Source organism: Sus scrofa, chromosome 5 (genome assembly GCF_000003025.6).
Source record: "Sus scrofa isolate TJ Tabasco breed Duroc chromosome 5, Sscrofa11.1, whole genome shotgun sequence".
NCBI lineage: Eukaryota > Metazoa > Chordata > Mammalia > Artiodactyla > Suidae > Sus > Sus scrofa.
This window is the reverse complement of record NC_010447.5, coordinates 46,485,093-46,503,752: the sequence shown is the minus strand read 5'-3', so window position 1 is coordinate 46,503,752 and position 18,660 is coordinate 46,485,093. Positions and strand designations below refer to the sequence as shown.

The 18,660-nt window shown below is 37.3% G+C and overlaps 1 protein-coding gene across 6 annotated transcripts in view; it reads left to right on the top strand.

Annotated features, from left to right (window-relative positions):
* Nucleotides 1-12,772, top strand: part of STK38L (serine/threonine kinase 38 like) — an 83,736-nt gene extending 70,964 nt beyond the window's left edge. For all 6 annotated transcript variants that reach the window (XM_021092164.1, XM_003126421.5, XM_021092163.1 and 3 more), the window contains 9 exons: nt 226-349; nt 1,557-1,711; nt 2,088-2,190; nt 2,390-2,451; nt 4,728-4,845; nt 5,235-5,358; nt 6,359-6,454; nt 9,484-9,575; nt 9,677-12,772. In XM_021092164.1, the coding sequence (XP_020947823.1) occupies nt 226-349; nt 1,557-1,711; nt 2,088-2,190; nt 2,390-2,451; nt 4,728-4,845; nt 5,235-5,358; nt 6,359-6,454; nt 9,484-9,575; nt 9,677-9,804 (1,002 nt within the window). In that variant the 3' untranslated portion in view covers nt 9,805-12,772. The remainder of the gene's footprint in view (nt 1-225; nt 350-1,556; nt 1,712-2,087; nt 2,191-2,389; nt 2,452-4,727; nt 4,846-5,234; nt 5,359-6,358; nt 6,455-9,483; nt 9,576-9,676) is intronic.

The following is an 18,660-nucleotide window of genomic DNA, read 5'->3' as shown; positions in this document are numbered from 1 at the left end:
CCTGTGATCCCACCTTTTCAGGCCTAAAGATATCACCTAAAATAAAGTTTTTCCTGAGCTTCTCCATATTTAATGAGAACATAACATGCGCACATATGTTTCAAATCTTTTCTAAAACTCCAGCTTTCCTTTTGACTGTTAAGGAACTGGGTTGATAATCGTTAAGAAATAAGCTTGGAAAATGTATAATGTGTTATAATTATTTTTCAAAATACATTCATCCAGGTGGCCCATATCCGAGCAGAAAGAGATATTTTGGTAGAAGCAGATGGTGCCTGGGTGGTGAAGATGTTTTACAGTTTTCAAGATAAGAGGAACCTTTATCTAATCATGGAATTTCTCCCTGGAGGTAAAAGCAAACATAGTAGCAATGACATTCTCACATAAGCACATCTTCATATCTAATTATAATTTTATTGACTAGATTTACTTTTATGTCCCTAGCACTGAGGTTTTACAGTCATGATTTTCTACTTTCTCCCATAATAATACTAATTTTGACCACAAATTGGATTATTTTGAAGAAATGATAAAGTTGGCACATTTTAAATATTACCATTCTGAATTTACAGTATACAGTTGTTTAGATTGTTATAAGTCTAGAGTTAAGAACAAGTCACTAAAGAAGAAGACAAAAATTCAGTGGGCAAATGATAGGCATTGTATAGAAGAGAAACTCGGGCTAGTCTACAAAGGTATAGGAAAATGTTCCCCTTCACCCATATTCAGGGAAATGCAAACTAAAACAAGAATGAGATTCTACTCACTCATCTGATTAGCAAAAGCATTAAAAGTCTGATGAGGCTGTAAGGGAAGCTGGCATCTCATCTATGCAAAGGAATCTCCTAACTCTTACAGACAGTTCATGGATACCAGTTAAGTTGAAAATGCTTGTGTCCTACAGTCTGGCAATCCTACAACCAGCCATATTCCCTAGGGATTCTCCCCCACATGTGCACAAGCGGCTTGTGAAAGGATGCTCATTGCACCAGTGTTGTAATAGCGAGAACTTGATGCAAGATACATGTCCATCAGTAGAAGAATAGATAAATGTGGCATAATTATGTGTTGAAATGTTTTACAGTAGTTAAAAGTCAGGAGCTGTATCTGTTCCAACAGTAAGATCTCAGAAACAAAGTAGAGTAATAAAGCAAGCTGTGGAATTATGCGTACACTTGGTATCACGTAATTTTAAAAATTTTTGAAACTTGAGTTTGAGAGTCTGTTCCATTTCCAGGTGTGCTTACACTGATTCATTTTCACAGTTCGACATAGTTCCCTTGGCAGCTTCTTCTGGATGTTGAATGGTAGATAATGTTTCCTTATCATCTCTGCTCTGATTTGATTTCACATACTTTCTACCTTTAAACATCACAAAACTTTTGTTTATGCAATGATTCTTTGAAAATTTGGCCCTAGAGGTGGTTGGAGGTACACTGGGTAGATCATAAAATGCAAAACTCCAGCGTATGTTATATATTACAAAGAAATCTGTAATAAGCTATTCCCCTTTTTGAGGCATTTCTAATCCATAGTACTTATTTTCCTTTATTTAGGTGACATGATGACTTTGCTAATGAAGAAAGACACTTTGACAGAAGAGGAAACACAGTTCTACATTTCAGAGACTGTTCTGGCAATAGATGCCATCCACCAGTTGGGTTTCATCCACCGGGATATTAAACCAGACAATCTTTTATTGGATGCCAAGGCATGTGAATAAACTGGTGAATTGTTAAGTTGCTGATTGTTTTATGTAGTTATAGAGCTGATTTTGTGATTGGAAATGGGCAACTGCAATTTATGTTATTGCTCACCCACATTATTTTGTAGAATGAGACAGTAGGAGAGAACACAGAAGTGAAATGACATCAAAGGAAAATCGGCTGTCTTTATCATCTTCCATTTTCTGCTTCTTAAAATAATCATAATCAAATATTTATAATATTGAATTTCACCTTATGAATGTTAAGCTAAGAATAAGTAATTGCATTTAGAAGAAGAGTTTATAATAAGGCTTTGTCTCAAAGTGAACCTAATCTATTGATTTTATTAGGGGTTTTTTTGTTTGTTTGTTTGTCTTTTAGGGTCATGTAAAATTATCTGATTTTGGTTTATGCACGGGCTTAAAGAAAGCTCATAGGACTGAATTCTACAGAAATCTTACACACAACCCACCGAGTGACTTCTGTAAGTCTGATTTTTTTTTTGTCGGTTTTGGTTTTTTTTTTTTTTTTTCTGTGTTGATTTAAGTCAGGACTGCTGAGGACTGAAGCTTCTCCCCCTTTCCTCACTCCTTAAACCAATGTATCTTAAATGCGTATGTGTGAATTTGTCTTTTGATGAGAGTTTTTCCCTTGTGATTACAATTCTGTTTTGTTGAAATTAGCATTCCAGAACATGAACTCAAAGAGGAAAGCAGAAACATGGAAGAAGAACAGGAGACAACTGGTGAGTAGCCAAGTTTTGAAGAAAGAATTTTGTGCCCTGGTCCTAAATTCTCATTTGGTGTTTGCTTAGTAATTTGGATCTTTACAGCGATGAGTTCTTACTTTGTAGCAATAACTGAGCTTGTTCTAGGATCATCCGGTTTTCTTAGTTTCTCTGTAACATTTCCTTGCCTGTAAAGAAAAATACTGATTTTTACTTTATGATTTCACTTCAGAGTATTTTATTGAGCATATCTACAATTATGTAATCTCTGTGTTTACTAGTAATTAGCACTTTCTACAAAACTCATCAAGATGAATGGGACTGTAGTAAATGCCTTGTAATTTCCAGGGTTCTCTTTTCCCTACCTGTCCTGGTACAGCAAATAGCAATCAGCATAAGTAAGTCGTTGTGTGTTTCTAAGAACTTCATAGACAAACTAAATTGAAAATTTGGCATGTTAACAGTGTTACAATAAAATAGACAAAATCACCTTGGAAAGCAGGCTTTACCACAGATAAAATCAATGACTCCTTTAATGTGGAACAACACTGTTCTTTTGTTGTTGTTGCTCTTTAGGGCCACAGGTGCAGCATATAGAAGTTCCCACACTGTATTTTTAACCCCACACTATTTCTCCTCCATTACTTAGCAAATCTTAGAATTGTTTGCCCCTTTTCCTTTTTCTCTTTATCCTGTTAACTAGGTCCATGAACACTGTCAAAGTTAGGAATGTGCCTTTTGACTTCAATTTCCTGACTTTTTGTACAATGCCTGGTTATATTAACACTCTATAAGTATTTGTTAAATTCAACCAAGTGATGAAGGGAAACTCATTTAGCAGTCCTTCAAGAAGGAAAACAGACTGAAAGGCAAGAGTCTGATACCCTCAAAAAGCAAGTACAATGACCTTTGCGGTTTTTTTTTATTTTATTTTTTTATTGAAGTATAGTTGATTTACAGTGTTCTGCTAAATTCTGCCATAATTTTGGATTTTTGAGCTCATTCTCTTAATAGGCGAAATAAGTGCAAATTTCTTGTGCATTCTGATGTTTTTTAAAGTTTTTAAAAGCTTTCTTTTTTTTTTTTTAGGGCCGCATCTGTGGCATATGGAAGTTCCCAGGCTATGGATCGAATTGGAGCTGCAGCTGCCGGCCTGTGCCACAGCCACAGCAATGTGAGATCTGAGCCACATCTGTGACCTACATCACAGCTCACAGCAACACTAGATCCTTAACCCATTGAGTGGGGCCCGGGATCGAACCCACATCCTCATGGATCCTAGTTGGGTTCGTTAACTGCTGAGCCATGAAGGGAATGCCTAAAAATGTTTTTTAAATGTTTTGAACTATGCATTAATGACCAAATCTTCCTTCTCCTTTTATATGTGTCACTTTTAGATCAGCTTTTACAATTAAGAAAAGAATTGCAGTTATTTCCTACTTTTAAAAGAAAAGTGAATACTTCTTAAAGTTATGGTGAGAATTCTGTGCTCTCTGATTACAGAATATTCACAGCTGATTATTCATGTACAACATTTATTATTCTAGTGACCATCACCATGACTTACCTCATGTTTCCTATGGGAGAAATAGTGGGGGCTCTAATGGTATTTGGGGGCAGGAAATTCCTTTAGAGCCTGTATCTCCTGCCCCCTAAATGCCAATCATGTCCTCTCCCAGGTCACTGAAATGTCAAAAATGGTCCCTCGAGTACTACCTTTAGTTGAAAACTATTGCCTTAAAGTTTTTGTAAGATTTTATATGAATTAAGGATGAAAAACTGCATTGTTTTCTAATGGATAAGCAATGCCCTGGACTTAAGTTTATAATGAAAATACCTGATATTCAGATAGTAGGTTGTAGTTTACAAACACATTCCTTTGCTTGTTTCATCCTCATGTCAGCTCTGTTAGGGCAGATACTCTAATTTTATGAAGCAGGAGCTGAAGCTTAGAAAGGTTGGATAACTTTCCTGAGAATACATCAGTAACCAGTGGGGAAGCCAGGTCTGTGGGCACAACCTTTTAATTCTTTTTGAATGGATTTAGGGCTAAGTACATAAATAACTTAGTTGACCTCTTTGGGGGACAGAAATTATGTCTTAAGTAGCATACTAGCTGATTCAATGCCTTCCAAGCCTTATTCCTGAGAAACATAAAAGCAAGTATTAAATGAAAAATTAACTTCTGTATATATTGGGTTTTTTTTTTCCCCAGGAGTGAGCCATACTCAGCTCTTAAAAAAAAAAGAGAGAGAATAGAGAGAACACTGATTTGACAAGCTGTTCCTTTGCAGGCATATTCCACAGTTGGGACACCAGATTATATTGCTCCAGAAGTATTCATGCAGACTGGTTACAACAAATTGTGTGACTGGTGGTCTTTGGGAGTGATTATGTATGAAATGCTAATAGGTATGTTTTGTCATTCATTTTTGTACGTAGCTATATAAATTTCCATGAGTGCTACTGATCAAACCCATTTATTATGGGTTAAAACATGTGTATTCTTTAAATACACAGTGATAAATATCAGTGAGCTCTCTAAGGGATCCTGTTTCAGGAAGAGGGTATTTACCAGAACCCCAGTGTATCAAAATGGTATCTGCATGGCCTTTTGGGTAAATGGGGGGCAATGCTTTACGTCCTTTATTTTTTTGACTTTATTAGCAATTTGATTATAAATTGATGAATGGTGGTATTTTTTTATTAAGTAGAGCACTTGGGGCTGTTTTGATTCTTGTGACACACATAGCTTTTGATCATAAAAGCTAATGACACTTATGTTTTTCTCTGAAATGCAGGATATCCACCTTTCTGCTCTGAAACACCTCAAGAAACATATAGGAAAGTGATGAACTGGAAAGAAACTCTGGTATTTCCTCCAGAGGTGCCTATATCTGAGAAAGCTAAAGACTTAATTCTTAGGTTAGTAGTTCAGTCCCTAGAGAAGTCTGCGGTATCTTAAAAACCTCACAGGTACCTAAAAGACTAATTTGCCCATTCCAGCCTCTGTGGGAGGAAAAGGAGATCAATATAGTCAAACAGATCAACAAAAAAAGGTGGTTTGTTTTTTGTTTTGTTTTGTTTTCTTTGTTTTTAAATGCAGACTCTTAAAAGGAAGTATTCAGGAAAAAAAGTAAGAGCTAAGAAAAGGGAAGAGGTCTTATATTGTTTCAAAGGTCACTCCTCTTAGAATGCAATGATCTTATCCCCTAAAGAGAAAATAAGTTGTGAGTAACAGTTCATGTCACAAAAGTCTATATACGAAAACTTTTCTAAGCAAAAGATTCCATTCTGTTTCTCAACTAAGATGATGTTTGTCAGTTCTTGTGTGAAAGGGCTGGAAGGAATATAAATTGGTACAACCTATGGGAATAGCCCATTGGCAGCATATTATAAAAAAAAAAAAAATCTTCAAACTGTCTATGACCTTTGACCTAGCGCTTGTACTTCTAGGAATTTCGTGGATAATCAGATGTGTGTAAAGATTTAGGTATAATATGTTATCTTGATACTATTTTTAGTAATGAAACATTGAAAACCATCTATGTTGAACAATAGTGGACTGGTGAAATAAATTGAAGTGCTTCTATGTATAAATTTTAGAAAATGAAGTTATAGGAAAATATTGAATGACTTTGGGAAATGTTCTCAGTATATAGTGGAAAAAATTAGTCCTAAAGTGGTAACTTATCAACACAATATTTTTGAAATTATAATAAAAGACTGGAAGGAAATGGCTTCAGACTGGTTTATGGTAGTTATGTCTGGGACAGTTATAGATGATTTCTGTTTTCTCCCACATTTTCCACAATAAACAGAATTAACTTCAGTGAAGAGAAAAAAAATTGAAATGTTTGAAATAATGCAAATAGAGTATTTTAGGTGTAATTTGCACCTGCTAATTTCTGTTTCCATTTTCTAGGTTTTGTATTGATTCTGAAAACAGAATTGGGAATGGTGGAGTAGAAGAAATAAAAGGTCATTCTTTTTTTGAAGGTGTAGATTGGGGGCACATCAGGTATGTTTATAGGCTTTGAGTGGAAGAGGTCTGCAGAAAAATTTTTGTACTTAGATTTAGCGATTTATTTGTCTCAGATTCTGCTAGATTAAATACAAAAAGTAACACTTGATAACGTTTTTTTTTTTTTTAACTTTTGACCTTTTATAATTTTAATTTTTTTAATCGTTATTTCCTCAATACAATATTTTTTTTTCTACTGTACAGCATGGTGACCCAGTTACACGTACATGTGTACATTCTATTTTCTCACATTATCATGCTCCATCATAAGTGACTAAACACAGTTCCCAGTACTGCATAGCAGGATCTCATTGCTAATCCATTCCAAAGGCAATAGTTTGTATTTATTAACCCCAAGCTCCCCAACCACCCCACTCCCTCCCCCTCTCCCTTGGCAACCATGAGTCTATTCTTCAAGTCCATGATTTTCTTTTCTGTGGAAAGATTCATTTGTGCCTTATATTAGATTCCAGATATAAGTGATATCATATGGTATTTGTCTTTCTCTTTCTGGTTTACTTCACTCAGTATGAGAGTCTCTAGTTCCATCCATGTTGCTGTAAATGGCAGTATTTTGATCTTTTTTGATGGCTGAGTAGTATTCCATTGTGTGTGTGTGTGTGTGTGTGTATATATATATATATATATGTATATATATGTATATATATATATATCACATCTTCCTAATCCAGTCATCTGTTGATGGACATTTGAGTTGTTTCCATGTCTTGGCTATTGTGAATAGTGCTGCAATGAATAGTGCTGCATTATACGGGTGCATGTGTCTTTTTTTTTTTTTGGTCTTTTTGCCTTTTCTAGGGCCACTTCCCTCGGCATATGGAGGTTCCCAGGCTAGGGGTCTAGTTGGAGCTGTAGCTGCCGGTTTACCCCAAAGCCACAGCAACGACAGATCAAAGCCGCGTCTGCAACCTACACCACAGCTCACAGCAATGCCGGATCCTTAACCCACTGAGCAAGGCCAGGGATCGAACCCGCAACCTCATGGTTCCTAGTCAGATTCGTTAACCACTGAGCCACAACGGGAACTCCCAGGTGCATGTGTCTTTTTCAAGGAAAGTTTTGTCTGGATATATGCCCAACAGTGGGATTGCCAGGTCATAGGGTCGTTCAATAATGGTATTAAGTCAGTGTTTTCTGGATTATGTAAATGAGTGGGACTATAGTGGCTATAGCTAAATGACTCCTTTTATCGAAGGTCCACTTTAAGGAAAAAGCACATATAGATTTCGACAGAGTTACATGATGAAGGTTGTTAGCACAACAAAGATGTATTTACATTTGACACTGTAACCCCTCATTTTTGTCCTTTCTCTTAGTATTACCATACTGTGTCTCCTTGATTAACTTGTAAAAATGCACAGTCCCTCTTTTAAGCATTGTGGGAAAAGTTGTATCATACAAATAACTTTTAAGAATTCCTTTGTGTTTGTTGTGAACACTGGCCTTTATTCACTTTGCAGCCAGACTACCTTCACTTCAAAGTGGTTCTGGTCTCTTCTCCACACAGCAACAGTTTAGAAACAAATCTGATCATGCTGTTTTCTTCCTTCTCTTTGTACTTAAAATAAAACTAAGGATCCTTAACTGCTTTTCAGGCTGTGGAGTGTGGCTTTTGCCTCATCTCTACAAGCTGCATCTTGCAGGGTCCTGCCCTTTTCTCCCTCCTCAGGGCTCTGTCATATGCAGTTCATTCTGACGGAAACTCACACCTCCTGGCCCTTGCTCCTGCCCCAGCCCCTGCCCCTCCTCCCCCTTCCCTTTACACTTTGAAGACAGCTTATATGTCACTTCACTGGAGATCTTCACTGGCGCTCCTAAGATGTGCTGGGCACTCTACCTGAGTATAGCCAATTTAGGGGATCATTTACTATCTGCCCAGCACTGATCTAAGTATTTCTCATCTTAGCCTCATAATAAACCTTATAAGTTCTATTATTATCCCTACTTTACAGAGGAAACTAAGGCACAAAGAAGTAATGTGCCAGCAGCGCCTCAGCTAGTAAATGAACTAGCCAGAACCGCTAACTAGAATTAGACCCAGGCAATTTGACTCTGGAGTCCTGACTCTTAACTGCTGCACCATATCATACTGTCCGTACATCATCTCATTGGGCAGAACTATGATTCCCGCCTTGTTCCAGTTGAAAGGATGTTTAGAGACTACCAGTCCAGTCTCTTGGTTTTATATGAGGGAACAGTCACAGTACCTGAGGTCATACTGCTTGTCAATAAGAGATTACATCTCAGGGCACCCTGATCTATGCTTCTTTACGCTAAACTAAAGTAAATGTATTAAGTTAGTGCATTAAGTATAAAAAGGTTAGAACAATTTTGGGAAAAATGTATACATGCTTTTACATAATTATGTAAACTTATCACCTAATAGATCCAGTAAGTACTTGCTGAAAAAGTAGAAGCAATAAAAATTGATATTTTCTTTTAGCTGTTTTTAGCATCATACAAAGGCATTTTCATGACTTATTTTTTAAACCTAATATGGCTGACCCCTTGATATTTAAATGGTTAAGAAGTTTCTGGATTCAGATTTCATCACAAATGTGTCATCCCTTCATACTTTGAGCCCCTTATTTTCCCAAATGACTTTTGATTTTTTGATCCTTTGCTAAGAGAATTCCATTCCTGAATTAATTAGGTAGGATCCAGTCTCCACACTATCTAGGATACTTTATATAGTGATACAATTTTTTCAATAAAAATCTCTTTTGGTCTACCTTCCCTGTCATTAACTTTTGTTTTTCCACTTGAAAAAATAGCATGAGAAGTCTTAGTACAAAGAAATAAAAATTCAAAGTAAATAATATTTTAATAAAAAATTATACTCAATTATAAAATCCACTTAACTAACAGGTATTTCCAAATCCATAATAAATTTTCCTGGCTCTTCCAATGTCTACATAACAGTGTGCAGAATTTGCAAGTAGAACTATGTTTTGGGAAACTGAGTTCAAAAAAATTTACCATGGTTATTTTATATCTTTTTATAGGGAAAGACCAGCAGCAATCCCTATAGAAATCAAAAGCATTGATGATACATCAAATTTTGATGACTTCCCTGAATCTGATATTTTACAACCAGGTAAGACAATCTATAACACAATTAACACTATTAAAAGTCTATGAGGGCATCTTTCACTAGTGAAATTCATTTACTTTTGGTTAATTTTTCCATCTTTCTAGTGCCAAACAGCACGGAACCGGACTATAAATCCAAAGACTGGGTTTTTCTCAATTATACCTATAAAAGGTTTGAAGGGTTGACTCAGCGTGGCTCTATCCCCACCTACATGAAAGCTGGGAAGTTATGAATGAAGATCACATTCGCTCACAACCAGGAGAACTCAGGTAGCTGCATCACCAGGCTTGCTTGGCGTAGATAAACAATACACTGAAATACTCCCGAAGACGGTGGTGCTTCTGACTACAGGAGGAAATTCTACAGGATTAGGATTTCTAAGACTACTACAGGAATTGGTTGGCAGTGCCAGCTGGCTTTTTTTTTTTTTTTTTTTAATATTTTATTATTTTTTGTTAACTTTATTATATGAAGGTACTGGAATAAAAAGAAACATACATCCCTTTCTAACTGCACTGCCTACATGCGTATTAAGGTCCATTCTGCCTGTGTGTGCTGTAGCTTTGTACTGTAACACCTCTAATCAATTCAGGAGAAACACATATCATTTCAAGCAACATAGGCTAATCTGTAGGTAACACTGCAGTATTGCTGTTTTACTCCAAGTCTTATGGGTCTAGAGAATCAATAAAAGCCATCTTCCATAGTTGGTATTAGAACACTTGCCCTATTGGTTTGAACATCTACAGAATATATTTAAAGACAATTTCTGTAATGGTTTTAAGAAATTTTAAAAAGGAAATACACTGGTTATTTAAATATAGAGTTTATCATCGTGTTATTACACCAACTCCACAGTAGGGAGTGACAAGTTTCTACCAAGGAGGAAGTTTGACACCTTCACTCAAGCACTCCACTAATATGCTTTACTTTGCATTCAGAAATACTGATGACCTTTATATACGTAGTCTGTATACTCATAGGGAGATGTACTGTATGATATAAAATGTAAATTGCTTTTCTTGTGACAAGAGGACTTCTTTTTTTAACCAGAGGACATGGCATTATTTTCATTTGATTATGGTGAGTTGAATTTAAGAAATGACCATGAAGGCTGCTTGTAGACCTAGTGTATTTTTATTAAACTATTTTTTTAAATGTCAAACTTCTGATCATGTAAATGGACTTGTAGAAAACAAAGAGCTATGTACTTTGGTTTTCTAGAAAGCTGTAACATATCATGGCTGGTTACCTTTTATTTCTTTTGACGAAACTGTTTCCTTTGATAGTTCTTGTATTATTGTGCCATTATTTTCTTATACTCCAAATGTACCAAAGATCCTGAACAGAGTGGATGTCCACAGCTGAGGAGAAGTTTACTGTCCTGCGGAAATGCTGCCTTCAGATCTTCCAGAGAGGTCAGCTCATTCAAGGGCAGCACTGTTCATGTTTAGCTGCATCACTGTGGTTAATGCAAATGGAATTAAGGAAGTAAAAGCAGGCCAGGGAGGCTGTGATTCGAGGGTGGGGGAGATGATGTCCGCATCAAATCCTTTGAGTAGTTTCCTAAGAGTTAAATAGTCTTTGCTAGCTTGACATCTTAATTTTAAAACAACTCTCTGAGGTTTTGGTTTCATCAGTACTAGTGAAGGAGTATCTAAAGAATGTCTTAAGTTTGTCTTAACTGCTCATTGGTTGACTCGAAGGTACAACAGCATAACCATTACAAATGATCTGCCATGAGAATCTAAAGTAATTTATTTGTAGGATGTCCTTAATGGAGAATTGCATAGGATCATTATGCAAATCTGCAAAAGGTTTTATAGATGTTGCTGCTTTTGCTAGAGAGCTCCACAGTGTTTCAATAAGGTCGTCCTGGGTTTTCTTCCGGCCCTGTTCTCCCCTTCGTTCCCTTTCCTTCCTTTTCCTCTGCCTCCCTCCCTCCCTCCCTTGTATTTGTTTGATACTTATTATGTGTTCATTTAAGACTTCATCTCCTTTTTTTTGGTTTGGATCATGTGACTGAGTAAGGAGAGAGAACTATTAAAATTCCAGGGTTTCTCAATTTGGCTAATTCTGGTTTTTCTGATTATAACTGCCTCTAATTTTAAAACAATCTTTTTAACTTCTGCTCTGTTTTATGAGATTTTCTCATCCTCCCCACCCCACCCCCTTTTTTAAAGACTGTTTTGTTAGTGTGATAGTGAATGGGTAAGAGGAAATTATAATATTCTCTGGTTCTAATTTGGTAACTATTCTAGTGTAAACACTTTTTCATTAATTCAAGTTAGAGAGATTGATGTAAAGGAGCTGAATCACCTAAGTTTACCTTTTAATTGAATAAGAGTGGAGCATTTCAGTTTCCATCTTCTTCCTTATTACTACGGAGAACTTGGGAATAGTTATGATTTCTTGGCAATGGAAGGGCAGTTATGGAAAGTTTACTTTGTTTAGAGACTCATTTTTCCCTAGAGTTAATAGAGTGATTCATAATCTTTGGGGTTTCCTCCTCATCAAAAGCATTTCTTAAGTGCCTATCTAAAAGCAATTAAAGACTGTGTCTGCCCTTTGGAAGCTAAGAATTTGATTCATGATGCAAATTAGCTAGATAATTTGCAAAGTACCCTTGAGATTGAATTTTCTCTATTATATACTTCCCATATTTCAGGTGAACCATTTAATTTAAATGACAAAACCCTATCTAATCAACCGAGCGTAATGACGTTTTCTTTAAATTAGACTCTATTTTGAATTAAAGAGTTTTGTTATAAACTGTGTGTGTTTTTGGTTTTTCTAAGTATATAGAAATCTTGTGTAATTCAGATTTATTGATTTCCTGATTTAATGTAGACTTTGATTTTTTTATTAAACAAAACCCTTTGTATTAAAGCAAGTTATGTTATTTTTCTTTTATGCTTTTCTCATTAACATGGCTTTAAATCTTTATAGTTATTGAAGTGTAGTGCTATCTGAAATAGGGAATTTCTTATAAATCAACCTTTTCTGAACGGAATATATACCTGATTTAATAAGCTATTCGTTGAATGGAAAATAACAAGTGTGAAATATTTAAAACTTTCTTTGGTTGCTAAGGCTTAAGATAAGGTTCCATTTATTTCTATAATAGCATACTTTTTCTGTTTTTTAAACATGTGTATATCTTTGTATAAATTTGTAAATCTTAAAATATTTTAAAGTACATTTATTTTTTGTGTTTTATTGTAGAAAACCTTTAGACAATTACTCCATCAGTATCTTGGTAGGAGAAACAGCTATCCATTCATCAGTGATCTCCAAATAAATGAATTGAGATTTTAATCAGTAGAGGGGTCCCTGGCTGTAAACACATTCTCTCCTGGAATTGCTAAGATTCAGAACATTCAGCATAACCATTTTGCTACAACCATGATTATTTCCTCTTGTCTTTATTTAAATTTTATTTTCTATGTAGAAGTGCACTTATTTCTGGAAAACTTTAATGAAACAAACACTTGGAACAAATATAAATATAAGACACTGGGGATTACTAGAAATATTTTAGATTTTTATGAAAAAATGTGAGGAAGATATTACTGCTTTAAAAAGGAATGAATAGTAATAATCTTAAGTTATTTTTTAAAAAGCAATATAAATTATTCAGCAGTTGTCTGGAACAATAATCATCAGGCTGTTGAGTTCTATGTTCAGTTACTGAGTTTCAAAGAAATGTTTTGGTGGCATGAGGCCTTTTGCATTGAAGGAAAGAAAAGAATAAAAACTATGTTTATAATATTTCTCTTGGTGAGGTTTTTTGGTTTTATTTTCCAGTTTTGAGGTAGGTGTTATCCAAAATTCCAGAAAGACCTTTTTGTGAATATATCCAACTTTTACACTTAAAGATCACATGAAGATCAAAATAAATATTTCAGCTTTCTATTGTGTTAGGTTTGAACCATCAAGATAGTTGTAAAAGTTTATATGCAATTACCCCACCAGAACAAAGCCAGGTAGCAGGCAGAACTAATATGAAAATGCCTCAAAATTAAATTGAAGGAGTTCCCATTATGGTTCGACCCCTGGCCTTGCTCAGTGGGTTAAGGATCCAGTGTTGCTGTCAGCTGTGGTGGAGGTTGCAGACGTGGCTTGGATTCCATGTTGCTGTGGCTGTCGTAGGCCAGCTGCTGTGGTTCTGATTTGACCCTTAGCCTGGAAACTTCCATATGCCACAAGTGCAGCCATTTAAAAAAACGGAAAGAAAGAAAAGAAAATTAAATTGAAAATACCTCAAAATAGCGTGGAAACTAGTGATATAAGTGCCCTGGTTACTACTACATCTGTCCCATGGAAGACACCGATTGATCATTAATCCTGATGCTCTTTCTTCTGAGCTCAGAGAGAGCCAGTCAGAACCCTGCCCATCCTAGCCATGCTCCCAGTTCTTCCCTGACTGACATCCTTTCTGTATGCCCTTTGTTAAGACAAAATGGTGAGAACATTGAACATCCAAATTTGGACTTTAGAGCAAACTTGGACACTCTACATTCACCTTCTTTCAAAAGCAACTTGTGATTAAAAGAATTTACACTGGTATACAAAGGGCTTTTCCTTATATTATTCATTTTGGTTTTTACTACTCTGTGACATAAACATAATTACTATCATTTTGCAGATACTGAACATGAGGCTGAGCATGACTTAAGCCAAACACAGGTAATAAATTGCTCTCGAACCCAAGAATGGTGTCCTTCCCTTTCCCCCAATCATGGAGCATACTTCACTGACAAATTACCTCCTATGCTTCTAGACCTCAGAAAAACACATGGGAAGCTCATGACAATAGTTTTCACTTTGGATGCTTTTGACTGTATCAGAAGATGCAAGTAAAAATGGCTTCAACAGTGAGGAAAATGAGTATCTCATGTTAACACTAAGACCCAAGATAGGGACCTTCCAGAACAGTCAATGTAGCATCTCAACAACAGCAAGAATATAGGTTCTTCTCATCTTTTTCCTTTTATCATCCTCAGAGTGTTGCCTTTGTCCTTAGTCTTATTTTCTCAGAGGAGCTAGATGGCTTTAGGGACTCCCAGCATCAAATCTTCATGCAGCAAGCCTTTAAAAAGAGAAACTATTGATCATCATTTTTTTCCTTTAAGAACAAGGAAGATCTTTTCCAGAAGCATTCTAAGCATAGTACCTCCCCACATTTGTTGGCCATGATTATGTCGTCTATCCATTACTACCGCAGTACCTGGCCTGGTGATGGATTTAAAACTAAGGAGGGGAGTTCCCATTGTGGCTCAGTGGTAACGAACTGGATTAGTATCCATGAAGATGCAGGTTTAATCCCTGGCCTTGCTCCTCAGTGGGTATCTAGTGTTGCTGTGGCTGTGGTGTAGGCCAGCAGCTACAGCTCCGATTCCACCCCTAGCCTGGAAACTTCCATACGCTGTGGATGTGGTCCTAAAAAGACAAAAAAAAAAAAAAAAAAAAAAATTAAGCAGGATTCATATCCCTGGTACCAAAGCGAGGCTAACCTAAAGCTTATAGCCACCTGATAGCAGAACCAAATGGGCGTTAACCTCCAAGATAATCAAAAGGGTGCCACACAAGTTTATAGCAATGGTTCTTTTATTTTGTTTTGTTTTTTTGCCATTTCTTGGGCCGCTCCTGTGGCATATGGAGTTTCCCAGGCTAGAGGTCGAATCGGAGCTGTAGCCGCCAGCCTACACCAGAGCCACAGCAACTCGGGATGTGAGCTGCGTCTGCGAACTACACCACAGCTCTCGGCAACACCGGATCCTTAACCCACTGAGCAAGGCCAGGGATCAAACCCGAAACCTCATGGTTCCTAGTTGGATTTGTTAACCACTGAGCCATGACAGGAACTCCAGCAATGGTTCTTATCCGAAGCCCTGCCCCTGGATTTTGTTGCTGGTTCTGCCATTGCCTATATATAAACTGAAGGCTGCTCCATTAATGTCTTTCCTGACCCATCAATAGGAGGACTGGGTACACTAGACCATGCTAGACCATGGCTCAACTTCTGGGATCCCAGCTTTCTTGTCCTTCAGAGAACCAAGAATAGGGGTGGGTTTCCCAACATCATACAAACAGTGGGCATCTCACCCAGTGACCAGGGTGTGGTCATTTTAGTGCTACTGTTATATTACTACAGGGACCCTCATCAACTTCCCCTAAAGATCCAGCCAGGTGTGGACCTCATCACAGTGACTGGCCTAATCGTTATTAACTCAACTGCTTTGTTTAACTTGGGACGATGGGCTGTGATGAATAGAAACAAAAATTGCTCAGGAGGTTGTGCTAACCACGACAAAGTTATCTCTGAACTTACTGTTCATACTAAAACATTCCTTGTGAAACCCTTAAATGTAGGATGACTTGTGGTCTCTGCCAGTGGGAGAAACCCATTAACAGGAAAGGGAAATTGTCCTTTGCCTTTCTAGTCCTCTTGGATTAGATAATCATGAGCAGAACTTGAAGAACTCTCCTGTACAATTCTATACAAAGGGGCAGGGCGGGGCATTAAGGAGGGCCCACTTGCAGACAGAGTATCCAAAACTTGCAAAAGTAAAAATTGGTTCATCTTTTGATACCTACATACATGGACAAATGCATAATCTCTAAGGCAAAAATAAGCAACTGCACAAACTCCTCCCTCATCTTTTTTTTTCTTTTAAAGATTTTTTTATTAGAGTTGATTTACAGTGTCCTGTCAGTTTCTGCTGTATAGCAAAGTGACCCAGTTACACATATATATATATATATTCTTTTTCTCACATTATCCTCCATCATGTTCCATCCCAAGTGACTAGATATGGTTCCCTGTGCTATACAACAGAATTTCATTACTTGTTCACTCCTAATGCAATAGTTTGCATCTACCAAACCCCAACTCCCAGTCCATCCCACTCTCTCCCCTTCCCCCTTGGCAACCACAAGTCTGTTCTCCATGTCCATGAGTTTGTTTCTTTTCTGTAGATAGGTTCATTTGTGCCATATACTAGATTCCAGATATACGTGATATCATACGGTATTTGTCTTTCTCTTTCTGACTTATTTCGCTTAGTATGAGAAACTCTAGTTTCATCCATGTTGCGGCAAGTGGCATTATTTTGTTCTTTTTATGGCTGAGTAGTATTTCATTGTGTATATGTACCATATCTTCATTCAACTGTCAGTGGACATTTAGGTTTTTTCCATGTTTTGGCTATTGTGAATAGTGCTGCAATGAACATAGGGGTCCATGTATCTTTTTGAACAAAAGTTTTGTCCTGATATAGGCCCAGGAGAGGGAATGCTGGATCATATGTTAGTTCTATATTTAGTTTTCTGAGGTACCTCCATGCTGTTTTCCATAGTGGTTGTACCAATTTACATTCCCACCACAGTGAAGGAGGGTTCCCTTTTCTCCACACCCTCTCCAGCATTTGTTATTTGTAGACTTACTTGTTAGCCATTCTGACCCATATGAGGTGGCACCTTGTTATAGTATTCCCTCTTAAGTTCTGTTCTCCCTGTATTTTTCTCAGAATTTTAGTTTATTGCTACTTCCATCCTCATGGCTTACAGAAATACACACACACACACACACACACACACACACACACACACACACACACACACACCTTACCCCCTGCAGCAACCTAGCTTTAAGAAAATTCATTTTTGACAAGTCGAACCAATATTTCCTGGAGTACTCAGAGCAACTGTTTAAAAAATCAGTGAGGGTGCTCATTTGAAGTAAGGATTAAGGTGTCTCACCAGAGACCTACTGAATCAGAATTTCTGAGGTGGGTCAGAACTTCTGCACAGTCTCAATCCAACTTGGAGAACTACTGAGCTAAAGGAAAATGGACACTTGTTGGTCTTTTCTAAAATGAAATAACATCTGCCTCATTGAAGGTTGTGAGAACATCTCTATAAAGTAATGGGTGCCCAGTGGGTGACGTACTGCAGTCAGAATTTAGAGCACTGCCTGGCACAGTGGAGATGCTCTGCACACATTTGTGAATAGACGTATGAAATAACCATTTCGTGGGTGATCCTACATTTCCTCTAAGGCCAATCTCCAAATGTTTTCACTTTTAATAATAACATAAATCAACTCCGAGTGCATTGAAAAGGAATGCAGCTTTTGTGAACGTTGTTATTTTCCGGGGAAATAAAGTAAGAGGGTTTGCCTTACACAATGAAACTTCCTAAATAATCTTTTAAAAGATCTTTCTCAAATGTCTACTCCCTGGGGTACCTGCCACCACCTCTTTTCCTCTCTTTTATAGTATACCATCCTGCAATTAACTTTTCTGTTCCTCCACTGCATAAGCCAAGCTCCAGCAGATCTTTCCTGTTCCAGAAACCCACTAGAGGCTCATCTATCCCTCTAAAAACATTTGCCCCCGTGTATCTCCAAATTGCACTCCCACTCATCAACTTGCTCAGCAAATCCAAGAATCTTCCCCAGCATTCACCCTTCAGAGAATGTTGAGTGGGGGGTGGGAGTAATGGGGAAGGAAGTATACTTTTCAATATTAGTAATTTAATTATTTTCCTCGGTCGCTTAGCTCATTAATGGGTAGCTGCTATTTTTTTTAATGCATCACTGGAAATGGTATCTTCAATTTAACACTCTGAAGCAGGTGGATTTTTGTGGTCCTGGACCAATTGAAATATCTAAGCAACCTTAAAAGAACCCCCAAACTTAACTACATTGTTCTTGTTTTTCTTTTTTCTTTCTTCTTTGCCATTTCTTGGGCCGCTACCTCGGCATATGGAGGTTCTAGGGGTCTAATCAAAGCTCTTGCTGCCGGCCTACATCAGAGCCACAGCAACTTGGGATCCAAGCCGCATCTTCGACCTACACCACAGCTCACAGCAACGCTGGATCCTTAACCCACTGAGCAAGGTCAGGGATCGAACCCGAAACCTCATGGTTCCTAGTTGGATTCATTAACCACTGAGCCACGACGGGAACTCCTTGTTTTCCTTTCTGTTTAGGGCCACACCTGCGGCATATCAAAGTTCCCAGGCTAGGGGTTGAATTGGAGCTGCAGCTGCAGCCTATCTACCCCACAGCCACAGCCATTCA